Below are 13,715 nucleotides of genomic sequence, written 5' to 3' on the forward strand. Positions count from 1 at the left end.
AGGTCAGTTTTCATTCCAATCCCAAAGAAAGGCAATGCCAAAGAAAGCTCAAACTACCGCACAGTTGCGCTCATCTCACACGCTAGTAAAGTAATGCTCAAAATTCTTCAAGCCAGTCTTCAGCAATACATGAATCAAGAACTTCCAGATATTCAAGCTGGTTTTAGAAAAGGCAGAAGAACCAGAGATCAAATTGCCAACATCTGCTGGATCATGGAAAAAGCAAGAGAGTTCCAGAAAAACATCTATTTCTGCTTTATTGACTATGCCAAAGTCTTTGCCTGTGTGGATTACAAGAAACTGTGGAAAATTCTGTAAGAGATTGGAACACCAGACCACCTGACCTGCCTCTTGAGAAACCTATATGCAGGTCAGGAAGCAACAGTTAGAACTGGACATGGAACAACAGACTGGTTCCAAATAGGAAAAGGAGTATGTCAAGGCTGTATATTGTCACCCTGCTTATTTAACTTCTATGCAGAGTACATCATGAGAAACACAGAGCTGGAAGAAGCACAAGCTGGAATCAAGATTGCAGGAAGAAATATCAATCATCTCAGATATGCAGATGACATCACCCTTATGGCAGAAAGTAAAGAGGAACTAAAAAGCCTCTTGATGAAAGTGAAAGTGGAGAGTGAAAAAGTTGGCCTAAAGCTCAACATTCAGAAATCTAAGCTCATGGCATCTGGTCCCATCACTTCAAGGGAAATAGATGGGGAAACAGTGGAAACGGTGTCAGACTTTATTTTGGGGCCTCCAGAATCACTGCAGACGGTGATTGCAGCTGTGAAATTTAAAAGACGCTTACTCCTTGGAAGAAAAGTTATGACCAACCTAGACAGCATATTGAAAAGCAGAGACAACAAAGGACCTTGCCAACAAAGGTCCGTCCCAGTTCAGTTCAGTTCAGTCGCTCAGTCGTGTCCGACTGTATGCGACCCCATGAATTGCAGCACGCCAGACCTCCCTGTCCATCACCAACTCCCAGAGTTCACTCAGACTCACGTTCATCGAGTCAGTGATGCCATCCAGCCATCTCATCTCGGTCGTCCCCTACTCCTCCTGCCCCCATTCCCCTCCAGCATCAGAGTCTTTTCCAATGAGTCAACTCTTTGCATGAGGTGGCCAAAGTACTGGAGTTTCAGCTTTAGCATCATTCCTTCCAAAGAAATCCCAGGACTGATCTCCTTCAGAATGGACTGGTTGGATCTTCTTGCAGTCCAAGGGACTCTCAAGAGTCTTCTCCAACACCACAGTTCAAAAGCATCAATTCTTTGGCATTCAGCCTTCCTCACAGTCCAACTCTCACATCCATACATGACCACAGGGAAAACCATAGCCTTGACTAGACGGACCTTAGTCGGCAAAGCAATGTCTCCGCTTTTGAATATACTAATTAGGTTGGTCGTAACTTTTCTTCCAAGGAGTAAGCGTCTTTTAATTTCATGGCTGCAATCACCATTTGCAGTGATTCTGGAGCCCCCCAAAATAGTCTGACACTGTTTCCACTGTTTCCCCATCTACTTCCCATGAAGTGATGGGACCAGATGCCATGATCTTCGTTTTCTGAATGTTGAGCTTTAGGCCAACTTTTTCACTCTCCACTTTCACTTTCATCAAGAGGCTTTTTAGTTCCTCTTCACTTTCTGCCATAAGGGTGGTATCATCTGCATATCTGAGGTGATTGATATTTCTGCCGGAATCTTGGTTTCAGCTTGAGTTTCTTCCAGACCAGCATTCTCATGATGTACTCTGCATAGAAGTTAAATAAGCAGGGTGACAATATACAGCCTTGACATACTCCTTTTCCTATTTGGAACCAGTCTGTTGTTCCATGTCCAGTTCTAACTGCTGCTTCTTGACCTGTGTACAGATTTCTCAAGAGGCAGGTCAGGTGGTCTGGTATTCCCATCTCTCTCAGAATTTTCCACAGTTTACTGTGATCCACACAGGCAAAGACTTTGGCATAGTCAATAAAGCAGAAATAGATGTTTCTCTGGAACTCTCTTGCTTTTTCCATGATCCAGCAGATGTTGGCAATTTGATCTCTGGTTCTTCTGCCTTTTCTAAAACCAGCTTGAACATCAGGATGTTCACGGTTCACATATTGCTGAAGCCTGGCTTGGAGAATTTTGAGCATTACTTTACTAGCGTGTGAGATGAGTGCAATTGTGCGGTAGTTTGAGCATTCTTTGGCATTGCCTTTCTTTGGGATTGGAATGAAAACTGACCTTTCCCAGTCCTGTGGCCACTGCTGAGTTTTCCAAATTTGCTGGCATATTGAGTGCAGCACTTTCACAGCATCATCTTTCAGGATTTGAAATAGCTCCACCGGAATTCCATCACCTCCACTAGCTTTGTTCGCAGCGATGCTTTCCAAGGCCCACTTGACTTCACATTCCAGAATGTCTGGCTCTAGATGAGTGATCACACCATCATGATTATCTGGGTCGTGAAGATCTTTTTTTGTACAGTTCTTCTGTGTATTCCTGCCACCTCTTCTTAATATCTCCTGCTTCTGTTAGGTCCATACCATTTCTGTCCTTTATCGAGCCCATCTTTGCATGAAATGTTCCCTTGGTATCTCTAATTTTCTTGAAGAGATCTCTAGTCTTTCCCATTCTGTTCTTTTCCTCTATTTCTTTGCATGGATTGCTGAAGAAGGCTTTCTTATCTCTTCTTGCTATTCTCTGCAACTCTGCATTCAGATGTTTGTATCTTTCCTTTTCTCCTTTGCTTTTCACCTCTCTTCTTTTTACAGCTATTTGTAAGGCCTCCTCAGACAGCCATTTGGGTTTTTTGCATTTCTTTTCCATGAGGATGGTCTTGATCTGTCTCCTGTACAATGTCACGAACCTCATTCCATACTTCATCAGGCACTCTATCTATCAGATCTAGGCCCTTAAATCTATTTCTTACTTCTACTGTATAATCATAAGGGATTTGATTTAGGTCATACCTGAATGGTCTAGCGATTTTCCCTACTTTCTTCAATTTGAGTCTGAATTTGGTAATAAGGAGTTCATGATCTGAGCCACAGTCAGCTCCTGGTCTTCTTTTGGTTGACTGTATAGAGCTTCTCCATCTTTGGCTGCAAAGAATATAATCAATCTGATTTCGGTGTTGACCATCTGGTGATGTCCATGTGTAGAATCTTCTCTTGTGTTGTTGGAAGAGGGTGTTTGCTATGACCAGTGCATTTTCTTGGCGAAACTCTATTAGTCTTTGCCCTGCTTCATTCTGGATTCCAAGGCCAAATTTGCCTGTTACTCCAGGTGTTTCTTGACTTCCTACTTTTGCATTCCAGTCCCCTATAATGAAAAGGACATCTTTTTTGGATGTTAGTTCTAAAAGGTCTTGTAAAAGGTCCGTCTAGTCGAGGCTATGTATCAATGTGAGAGTTGGACTGTGAAGAAAGCTGAGCACCAAAGAATTGATGCTTTTGAAGTGTGGTGTTGGAGAAGACTCTTGAGAGTCCCTTGGACTGCAAGGAGATCCAACCAGTCCATCCCAAAGATCAGTCCTGGGTGTTTATTGGAAGGACTGATGCTGAAGCTGAAACTCCAATACTTTGGCCACCTCATGTGAAGAGTTGGAAAAACCCTGATGCAGGGAGGGATTGCAGGCAGGAGGAGAAGGGGACGACAGGATGAAATGGCTGGATGGCATCACCGACTCAATGGACATGAGTTTGAGTGAACTCCGGGAGCTGGTAATTGACAGGGAGGTCTGGTGTGCTGTGATTCATCGGGTTGCAGAGTTGGACACGACTGAGCGACTAAACTGTGAGTTCTTTTTTTTTTTTGGCCTCCTTGTGTAGGATCTCAGTTCCCCCACCAGAGATCTAACCCAAGCCCCCTGAAACGGAAGCGCAGAGTCCTATCTACTGAGACCAACAGGAAATTACCCTGAGTTACAAGCGTTCTTTATATATGCTGGAAACAAGTTTGTTTTGAGCCAGTTTTCCTTTGGCAAATATTTTCTCCCACTCTGTGCTTTATTTTCTTAATGGTATTTTTAAAGAGCATTGTTATTCAGCTACCAAGTCATGTTCAACTCTTTGTGACCCCATGGACTGCAGCATGCCAGGCCTCTCTGTCCTTCACTGTCTCCCAGAGTTTACTCTAACTTATGTCCATTGAGTCAGTGATGCCACCCAAATAATCTCACCCTCTGTCCCTCCCTTCTCTTGCCCTCAGTCTTTCCCAGCATCAAGGTTTTTTTCCAGTGAGTCGGCTCTTTGCCTCAGGTGTCAAAGTATTGGGAGTTTCAGCTTCAGCATCAGTCTTTGCAATGAATATTCAGGGTTGATGCCCTTTAGGATTGACTGGTTAGATCTCCTTGCTGTCCAAGGGACTCTCAAGTCTATTCCAACACATTTAAAGGCATCAATTCTTCAGCAATCTTCTTTATGGTCCAACTCACATCTGAACAGGACTACTGGAAAGACCTTTGACTATATGGATCTTTGTTGGCAAAGTGATGTCTCTGCTTTTTAATACAGTCTAGGTTTGTCAAAGTTTTTCTTCCAAGAAGCAAGCGTCTTTTAATTTCATGGCTGCAGTCACCATCAGCAGTTTTGGAGCCCAAGAAAATGAATTCTGTCGCTGTTTCCACTTTTTCCTCATCTATTTGCCATGACGGGATCAGATCCCATGATCTTCCTTTTCTGAATGCTGAGTTTTAAGCCAGTTTTTCACTTTCTTCTTTCACGTTTATCAAGAGGCTCTTTAGTTCTCTTCAGTTTCTGCCATTAAAGTGGTGTTATCTGCATGCTGCTGCTGCTGCTAAGTCACTTCAGTCGTGTCCAACTCTGTGTGACCCCATAGAAAGCAGCCCACCAGGCTCCCCCGTCCCTGGGATTCTCCAGGCAATAACACTGGAGTGGGCTGCCATTTCCTTCTCCAGTGCATGAAAGTGAAAAGTGAAAGGGAAGTTGCTCAGTCGTGTCTGACTCTTAGCGACCCCACGGACGGCAGCCTACCAGGCTCCTCCGTCCATGGGATTTTCCAGGCAAGAATACTGGAGTGGGGTGCCATCGCCATATCTGAGCATAAATTTTGTATTTTGATGAAGTCTAAGTAATCAATCTTTTTCCTTAATGTAACTGCTGTCTTTTGTATAGTAAATCTTTACCTACCCTCTAGGTTACAAAGATATTCTCTATTTTTCTTAAGTTGTACAGTTTTAGTGTTTTTATTCAGGTTTATAATCTACCTTTAACTAATTTTTGTGCACAGTATCAATTAAGGGTCAAGGTTGACTATTTTCCATACAGATATTCAGTTGTTTTCCTCATAATTTACTAAACTCCACCCCAATTTTTATTTGAAAAAATTTAAATCTTGTGCCCTTCCCATAGATTCACTGGTTAACATTTTTTCATATTTGCTTTATCTATGTAGACTTTTATTTTAAAGCTAAACCATTTCAAAGTAAAGTACAGACTTCATGACCTTTCATTTCTAAATATTTCAGTATGTTTCCTACCCAGAACACTCTCCTACCCAGCCACAATACCAGTATCACACCTAAGAAAATTAGCATTAATTCCACCATACCAATTTACATACTCTGCCTCATGCCAGAATTTCATAGGAATTGTGTTGAACCTATATACCAACATGGGGGTAGAATTTAAATTGTTACTGTGTTGAATCTGTAATTAATAAACATGGTGTCTCTCCCCACTTATTTTGCTCCTTTGGTTTCATTAGCATTTTGTAGTTTTCTGAATAAAATCTGGTACACATTTTGTTAGGTTTACACTCTCACATCAGTTCATTCTGCTCTACCGAGGTATAAGAATAAAAGAGGTTTTGTTAGGTAAACAATTATTCTTTAGAACACTTGAACTAGCATAAATCAAGACTTGAGGCAGAGTCTGATATCTCTACACCTCTTCCCAAGTGATGCCACGCCAGTTTCATGGTCAGCTCCTGCTGTTTCCATTGGATACAGAAGGATCAATACCCGTCTCTGATTTAAGCCAGAATGTCCTGAACTTAGATTACTTATGGTGTATTAAGATCAGTTACGGTGTATTATATTTACACCAAATACAAATTGTATGACTCCCATCCCCAACTCTTGGGGCAGCATATGTAAATACATATAAGAAACTCACCAGACGAGTCAGATGATCAACCAGGTTTGGGAACTGCTAATCTACGTCTCGCTTCCTCTTAGAGCCACATTCTCCCTTTTGGTTATCTATTTATGAGTCCTAGACGCTAGTCAATTTGGCACAAACGCTGATTCACAAACATGCACTCATCATTTGCAGGCCTTGCTCATGCTCATTTCTTAAACTTGTAGTGCGTTACCTTTCTTGATCTCTGTCTTTGCAAATTCAATGCATTACCCAGACTCCAGCTCAAATACTACTTCCTCAGAAATCTCTTAGCTGAAAATAGTTCCTTCCTACTCAGATTACTTGTATTTTTTAATGCATTTAAAAGACATGTTTATTGTATTTTCCCTACTAGAAGGGCTAGATAAGATCTCACTCATTTTATAGTCCCCAATGTATTCAGTGTTTGCTGTGTGCCAGATACGATGCTAAGTCTTTACATGCTGCAACTTATGAGATCAGGTTTACTGAATGAGAATTAATAAACCAGAAGTGGCTTCAAAGTAAAATAACAGCATAATATTATTTTAGAAAACATTCTTGCTTTGTTCACCTAATTAACTGTAATATTTAAAAAACACTAAATTTTATGATGAGGAGTTACGTATCTGGCTTAAAAATTTATCAGGACTTTCTATTTTTATAATTTTAAGATTTTAGAGTACTTATGATCACAGGGAAAAAGAATAGAAAATTTAACTTATTATTATATCACAGAGGGGCATTCCTGGAATTCATGTGAACAAAAATTTTAATTTTTATACAGTTTTATTAATAAACACAGGGAAATGATATAACACATTAAATTTTCAAAGTCTCACCATAATATTCTTAAAAGTACAAAATGCAATGCCTAAATTTTACATTTTCCCCATGATAATGGAAAAGAAAAAACTCAGTAATTATAAATACATATATTTTACAAAAAAATTCCATTTATCATGGAAATTATCTAGATTACAAAGAATGACTGAATTATGACTGAATTTCATATCCTAATGGATCAAGGCCCTGGTCAAGGAGCATTAGAGAGGATTCTCTTAACTTCTGTAGCAATTTCCTTAATTCTTCCTTAGAAAACACCTGTTTTTAAAAAAGAGAAAATGTTAAGAATGAGAACAAAGAAGAGTGTAAATTTATAGTCACCTAATCAACCTGATTAGCTTAATGCAAGAAGAAATTCCTCTTTAAGATTTATGTAGCCAGAGGTCAGTATATTAGCATAGCTCAAATCTACTTCTCTGGGCCAGTCAATACACTTCTAACTGCTTAGATATGTGAACATATTCTGTATAGAGAAGCACAAACATGAAAACTGGATCATTACTTTAAGAAAATCTGAGAACATTTAAAGAATATATACATCTCACAAAATTAAATACTACTACGTGTGTGCATGCTAGGTCACTTCAGTCTTTCCAGGGGATCTTCCTGACTCAGGGATCAAATCCGAGTCCCTTACATCTCCTGCATTAACAGGTGGGATCTTTGCCACTAATGCTACCTGGGACGCCCCAAACATTACTACAAAGGACATCAAATCATTAAAATTTACAAATGCAAACGCTCTAGAACTTACCAAATACAGTTTGTGGCGCTCAGAGGACACCATATCTGCTAACTGCAGGCATTCCTGATACTGACCGGTACTATGCAATATGGTGTGAAGCAGAAAACACAACATTGGCAGACAAAGCTTTCTCAGTAAAACCATTTGATGTATTCTTTCATGGTCTTCCTCAGCATCCTACACACAAACCAAAATGCAACAAATAGAAGCTAGTTTCTATAAAGCTTACTAGGCCCATTAAAAATAAAACAAGGCGAGGTTTCTTTTTTTTTTTCCGGTCGTGCCCCTCGACTTGTGGGATGTTAATTTCCTGACCAAGGATCAAACCTGTGCTCCCTGCAGTGGAAGCTTGGGGTCCTAACCACCGGACCACGAAGATATTCCCAAGGTAAGGTTTCAATCACAGTATCGAGTAGACACGATTTTTTGGCAAAAAACATGAACAAAATATACTTCAGAGGAGTCACAAGTCTGATAATGAAAACAAAATGCTTCTGAAACTGTATTTACTATGTCTTAAATAAACATCTGCATAAAAGGAAAAACGTTAAGACTAGAGCAAAAATCAGAATAGAAAATAATAACTATTCCCCTGGATATACATAGAAGGAAACAGAGGCAGACATTGGGCAGTCTGAAAGGGCATTTCATACCCTGTGATTCCTGCTGGGAAGAAGGGTCAGGATGAGGGGAGAGGTACACAAGGAGGACAACTTCACTGCAAATATTTTTTTTAATACTTAGAATGAATTCATGATGCTTTTGTATAATTTTATAAAAATAGAAAAATTAAAAGAATGCAAAGATTTGAATAATACAGTGAATGGGGCAGAACTAACATATATGAGAAAACTTACTGTAGAGAAAACAATGAGCATTTCTTTATAAATATACAGGGATCTTTCTAAAAAGTTTTGTAGACTCTGAAGAGTACAGAAAAAATAGACCTCTTATGTTCACTAACATTTTCTTATTTCTTATAGACCTCTTATGTTCACTACATTTTCAAAGTTGAAAAGTAAAATCATTTAAATAATAAAAAGCTACCCAAATTTTCTGAAATAATCTTAAAACTTGAAAGGAAATCCATATGACTAAGTGTAAAACAAAACTTAAGGAGTTTCCCTGTGGCCTAGTCAGGGATTAGGATTCTGGGATTTCACCGCCATGGCCTGGGTTCAGTTCCTGCTTGAGGAACTGAGATCCTACAAGCTAGGCAAGACAAAAAAAGTAACATGTATCATATGTTGTGTGCTATGCTTAGTCGCTCAGTAATGTCCAACTCTTTGTGACACCATGGACTATAGCCCACCAAGCTCCTCTGTCCATGGGGATTCTCCAGGCAATAATACTGGAGTGGGTTGCCATGCCCTCCTCCAGGGGATCTTTCCAACCCACAGATTGAACCAGGTCTCTCACATTGCAGGCGGATTCTTTACCATCTGAGCCACCAGGAAAGCCCAAGAATACTGGAGTGGGTAGCCTATCCCTTTTCCAGGGGGTCTTCCCAACCCAGGAATCGAACTGGGGTCAGCCTGCATTGCAGGCGGATTCTTTACCAGCTGAGCCACCAGGGAAGTCCTGTATAACAGTGTAAAAGAAAACGGGACAAGCAGAAATAACAACTGCCCCTTTGAAAAGCCTAATAAGATAATTAATTAAAATTTTTCCTTATGACAATTATATTCATCATTAAAAGTATGTTCACGTGAGATATTAAATTGTTAAAACATTTTTCGAAGGTAGATATTAAGTAGAAGTGTGAAGCAACAGAATGTAATCTGGAAATTATACCAAAGAATAATTGTACTACCTTTGGCATACGTCAGGTTTCTATGCACAGGAAAAAGTATTATCCATCTTTGATTATCTCAAAACATACAGATACATGGAAGCAAATATTAAAATGCATGCTTTGTATTTTCTTAGCTTTAAAAGGGAAAGCACCTTCATTTATTTTCTCAAATAAGCACTCATTCCCTTCACAGGTAGGTTTAGAACCCCTCGAGGCCTCCCTCATAATTCACACTGGTGATTCCTACTTGGAGCCTGGTAAGAATGAGAGGGCTGCTTCTTTTCGGGTCATTCCATCTGTGCTCCAATACACTCTTCTCCCCTACCCTAAAGAGACAAAGCGCCTGTGGTTCCTAAATCTCTTACCAACTGAAAGCAGCAGCTGGCTTTGGGATAACCTGGTCTCACAGGATGGATTCTGGGACCTGCCTCTCCTCAATCCTGATGCTGCCAAGTATTAGGGTGTGATCTCTTCTGCTGACTGCAGGGGACTCCCACACCAGCAGACTGGTTGCATCAAGTATCCAGAATCATGCCTGATGGGCCCAGCAGTCTGCCTCAAGGAAAACAGAACAAATTGCTCTGCTACCACCTATGATATTTTTCCCATCTGAATGAACAAAAGCTTTGAAAAATCCTATAAATATATATTTAAAAAAAGATTCTTTCCATCAGGGATGTGTTGATATGTACATATATGTATGTACCCTATTGAGGATAGGGGGGTGGGGCTGCAGCAGGGTCTCTAAAGACAGATAACACTGGAGTATGCTGCTAAGGAAGTAAGGAAGTCATCCATGCAGATATCTCAGGGAAAGAGCATTGTAGGCAGAACAACAGCAAAGAGGCCAGAAAGTTAGAACAAAGGAGAGGAGAAGAGTAGGATACAAAGACTGGGGAGGCAGTCAGGACCAGTGTATGTGTGACTTTGTTGGTCAAGAAAAGAACTTTGGTTTTTATTCAAAGTGTAATGAGAAGCCATCAGAAGGATGACGGTAGGAGAGTGATATCTCTTTGATTTTAAAAGTAAATACTATATGAAGGGGCTGCATACAGAAGAGTGGAAGCAAGGCAAAAGACAGCTGACGCTTCAACCAGAATGCGGTTGAGGCAGAGGTGGTGAAGAGCAGATAGAGATGGCCTGTCTGCTCCATTTGCTTTGCCATCCTTGTGTGCCACCAGCCTCCAACATGAATGGGACCATTCTGCAGTTATGTAAAAAGTGACGTGCAGATGTAAGAGCCAGCATATCAGGTCAGGGCTTTGAACAGCTGTACCTTGCACAGTGGTGCTGGACAGTAAATGAGTGGCGGCTGAAATCTAATCCCTGCTCCATTCTACAGGTCATGTGCACTTGACATGAAATCTATCTGGGTAAGAGAGTGGGTACCATTTCCTAATCCTTATACAAGGTATATAAGTGCTAGCAGGAGCCCTGAATAATTTTCTGCTTCGCTGAATATGTAAGAGTATTAAGCTAAACTCAACTCAAAATATCATCCTTTATAATTAGTTCAAGAAATCACTTGTTTGGATTAGATTTGAAGAAGTGATTGACACAGAATGTTGACTTAAAAATGCTTGTAAACAAAATGGTATCATTCATAATCTTCCATTCCAACTCCATTTAAAAAATATTCCAAAGTATCTGTTCTGTGACTTTCACTATCTAAGATTAATTAATACTTAGAATAACAAATACGTAAGTATAAATATTTATGCATAAATAAGGCATTGAGTCTTTTCAAACCTTAAATACCAATAGCATATTGCAACACTAACATTTTCTCTTCATGAGCACCAACATAAATCAGGAGAGAAGTTTAACATTAAGGAACCTGCTAAAGATTCAAAACTATTTTATTTCCCTGCTAGCTCAATGGTGAGGAGTCCACCTGCCAGTGCAGGAGACAAGGGTTTTGGTCCCTGGTCCAGGAAGGTCCCACATGCCACGGAGCAGCTGAGTCTGTGTGCCGCAAAGACGGAGCCCATACACCTAGAACCTCTGCTCCCCAGTGGAGAGGCCACTGCAATGAGAAGCTGACGCACAACTAGGGAGTGGCCCCTGCGCACCGAAACCAGAGAAAAGCCCGTGCAGCTAGGAAGACCCAGCACAGTGAAAGGTAAATTAATGAATTAATTAGATAATAATAAAAAGAAACCCCCGACACACAAAAAGGTTCAAAACTATGAAGTCAGCAGGGTTCTATTATGAATTTATATTTAAGATGTGGAGACTTTTAAGATTATTACTATATCACGAGTAGTAGCAAACAGTAGTAGTAAACTATAAAAGAAATACTGGGTTTCACCTCCATAGATTCTGGTTTAATTGGTCTGAAGTAGGGCTGGCCTTTTTTTTTTTTTTTAATTACCTAAGAAGCTTTAGTATTTAATTTACCTGGGAAGCTTTTAGTATTTTTTAGTATTTAAACAGCAAACTGTCCTTAATGTTTTGCTTCTGGTCAGAAAATGGAAGCCAGTAAAGTGAGAAAAAATGTAGTAGCAAAAAACAAAACAAACAATAAAAAAGAAGTGAATATATTAGGATTCAGGGAACACAGAAGGAAAGCTACCAAAGACACTCTTAGGATTTTTCTATTCAAAATAAGGTTATCCAAGAATCCAGCATGTATAATCCTTGGAACTGAGTTAATGCCCTGTTTCTGTCATGCCCCAGGAGCGAGCCTCAATACCTTTCCCTCACAACATTATTACTTGCAGCATTCTTCCTTTCCCCTACTTCTACTCATCCAAATTTACCCGTCGTTCAAGGTTCAGTCAAATGCTATACCTTTTAAGCATTCTGTCTAGATCTCTTCTGGGTAGAAGCAGCCTTTGCTTTTTCTGAAGTCAGAAAATACTGCATCTGTGCCTTTTTTTTTTTTTTTTTTTTTGCATTTAGTACTTCTGTAACTCTCAACCCAGGCTACACATTAATGCTTTCCAGGTAATTTAAACTTTTTTTTTTAAAGCCCAGTCCTACTTCAGACCAATTAAACCGGAATCTGTGGAGGTGAAACCCAGTATTTCTTTTTTAGTATCTAAAAAACATTTTTAAATTGAAAATCATTTCAAACAAACTAAATTACAACAACAGTACAAAGAATATCTCAATACCCTTTACCCTGCTTTGCTCAATCTTTATCCTGTCTACTTTATGATTTGCTTGTGTGTGCATCTATAAACACACTTTTTTTTTTTAAACCCTTTGAGGGCAAGTTGCATAATCATGTTCCATTACCTCTAAATGTTTCAGAGTTTATTTCCTAACAAAGGGAATTTTTTTCCTAATATAGTCACACTGCAGTTAACGACTTCAGAAAATTTAACAGTGATATAATACCTTAACATCAATGACTCAACACTGTCCTTTATAGCATCTTTTTTTCTCCAACACAGGATCCAGTTTAGAATCACATATTGTATTTAACTGTCATGTCTTTTTGGGACTCATTAAAAGGTTTTTTTGTTTTGTTTTAATACAATCTTTAAAGGTTATAATCCATTTAGCTATTACAAAATACTGGCTTTACTCCCCATGTTGTACAATATGTCCTCATAGCCTGCTTTACACCCAGTGATTTGTACCTCCCACCCAACAACCCCTATGTTGCTCCTCCTTCCCTCTCCCCACTGGTAGCCACTAGGGGAATCACCCCAGTATTTTTTAAAAGTTCTCCAGGTCATTTAAACGGGCAGCTCAGAGGTGAGAGCCACTGCTTTATGTATGTCTTACTCACTCTACTAGACTTATCTTCACCTCTACAGACTGAGTTGAATACATGAATAACTGATTTTTGGTCCAGAATTTTTAAAAATTAGATTTTACTATACTATACTGACTGAACATATTCAATGTGGAGAAACAGTTTAGCCAGGAGTCAGACATTCATATATTCCCTAACTAGTATTCCAGGTTAGACTTAAATTATGGGATGTTCAGTTATAATATAGTACAAAGGTAATACAAGATCTGTAACTGCTCCTATTCAGAGAAAGAACTTTAAAAAAAAAGATGTAGCTTGTAACAATGCACAGAGCTTACCTCTCTAACATCCACCATCCACCCTCCATCAACAAACAACAGGACATTGTACATTTTTTCCTTCACATCAGCAGTTAGGGCATCCAAATGCCCTTTCCAAATACCATAATCCATCTGGAAAACAGATATAAGGCAGATATATAATGGACTATAATATATTTGCAAAG

At 39.5% G+C, this 13,715-nt stretch overlaps 1 protein-coding gene across 1 annotated transcript in view; it reads right to left on the reverse strand.

Moving 5' to 3' along the window:
- Positions 1-6,964: 6,964 nt before the first annotated feature.
- NUP107 (nucleoporin 107) overlaps positions 6,965-13,715 on the reverse strand; it is a 47,527-nt gene continuing 40,776 nt past the window's right edge. Inside the window, exons 26-28 of the mRNA XM_068970658.1 lie at positions 13,549-13,662; positions 7,716-7,883; positions 6,965-7,219 (exon numbers count right to left, since the gene is read on the reverse strand). Of these exons, the coding sequence (XP_068826759.1) occupies positions 7,112-7,219; positions 7,716-7,883; positions 13,549-13,662 (390 nt within the window). The 3' untranslated portion in view covers positions 6,965-7,111. The remainder of the gene's footprint in view (positions 7,220-7,715; positions 7,884-13,548; positions 13,663-13,715) is intronic.

This window comes from Capricornis sumatraensis, chromosome 4 (genome assembly GCF_032405125.1).
Source record: "Capricornis sumatraensis isolate serow.1 chromosome 4, serow.2, whole genome shotgun sequence".
Classification (NCBI taxonomy): Eukaryota; Metazoa; Chordata; class Mammalia; order Artiodactyla; family Bovidae; genus Capricornis; species Capricornis sumatraensis.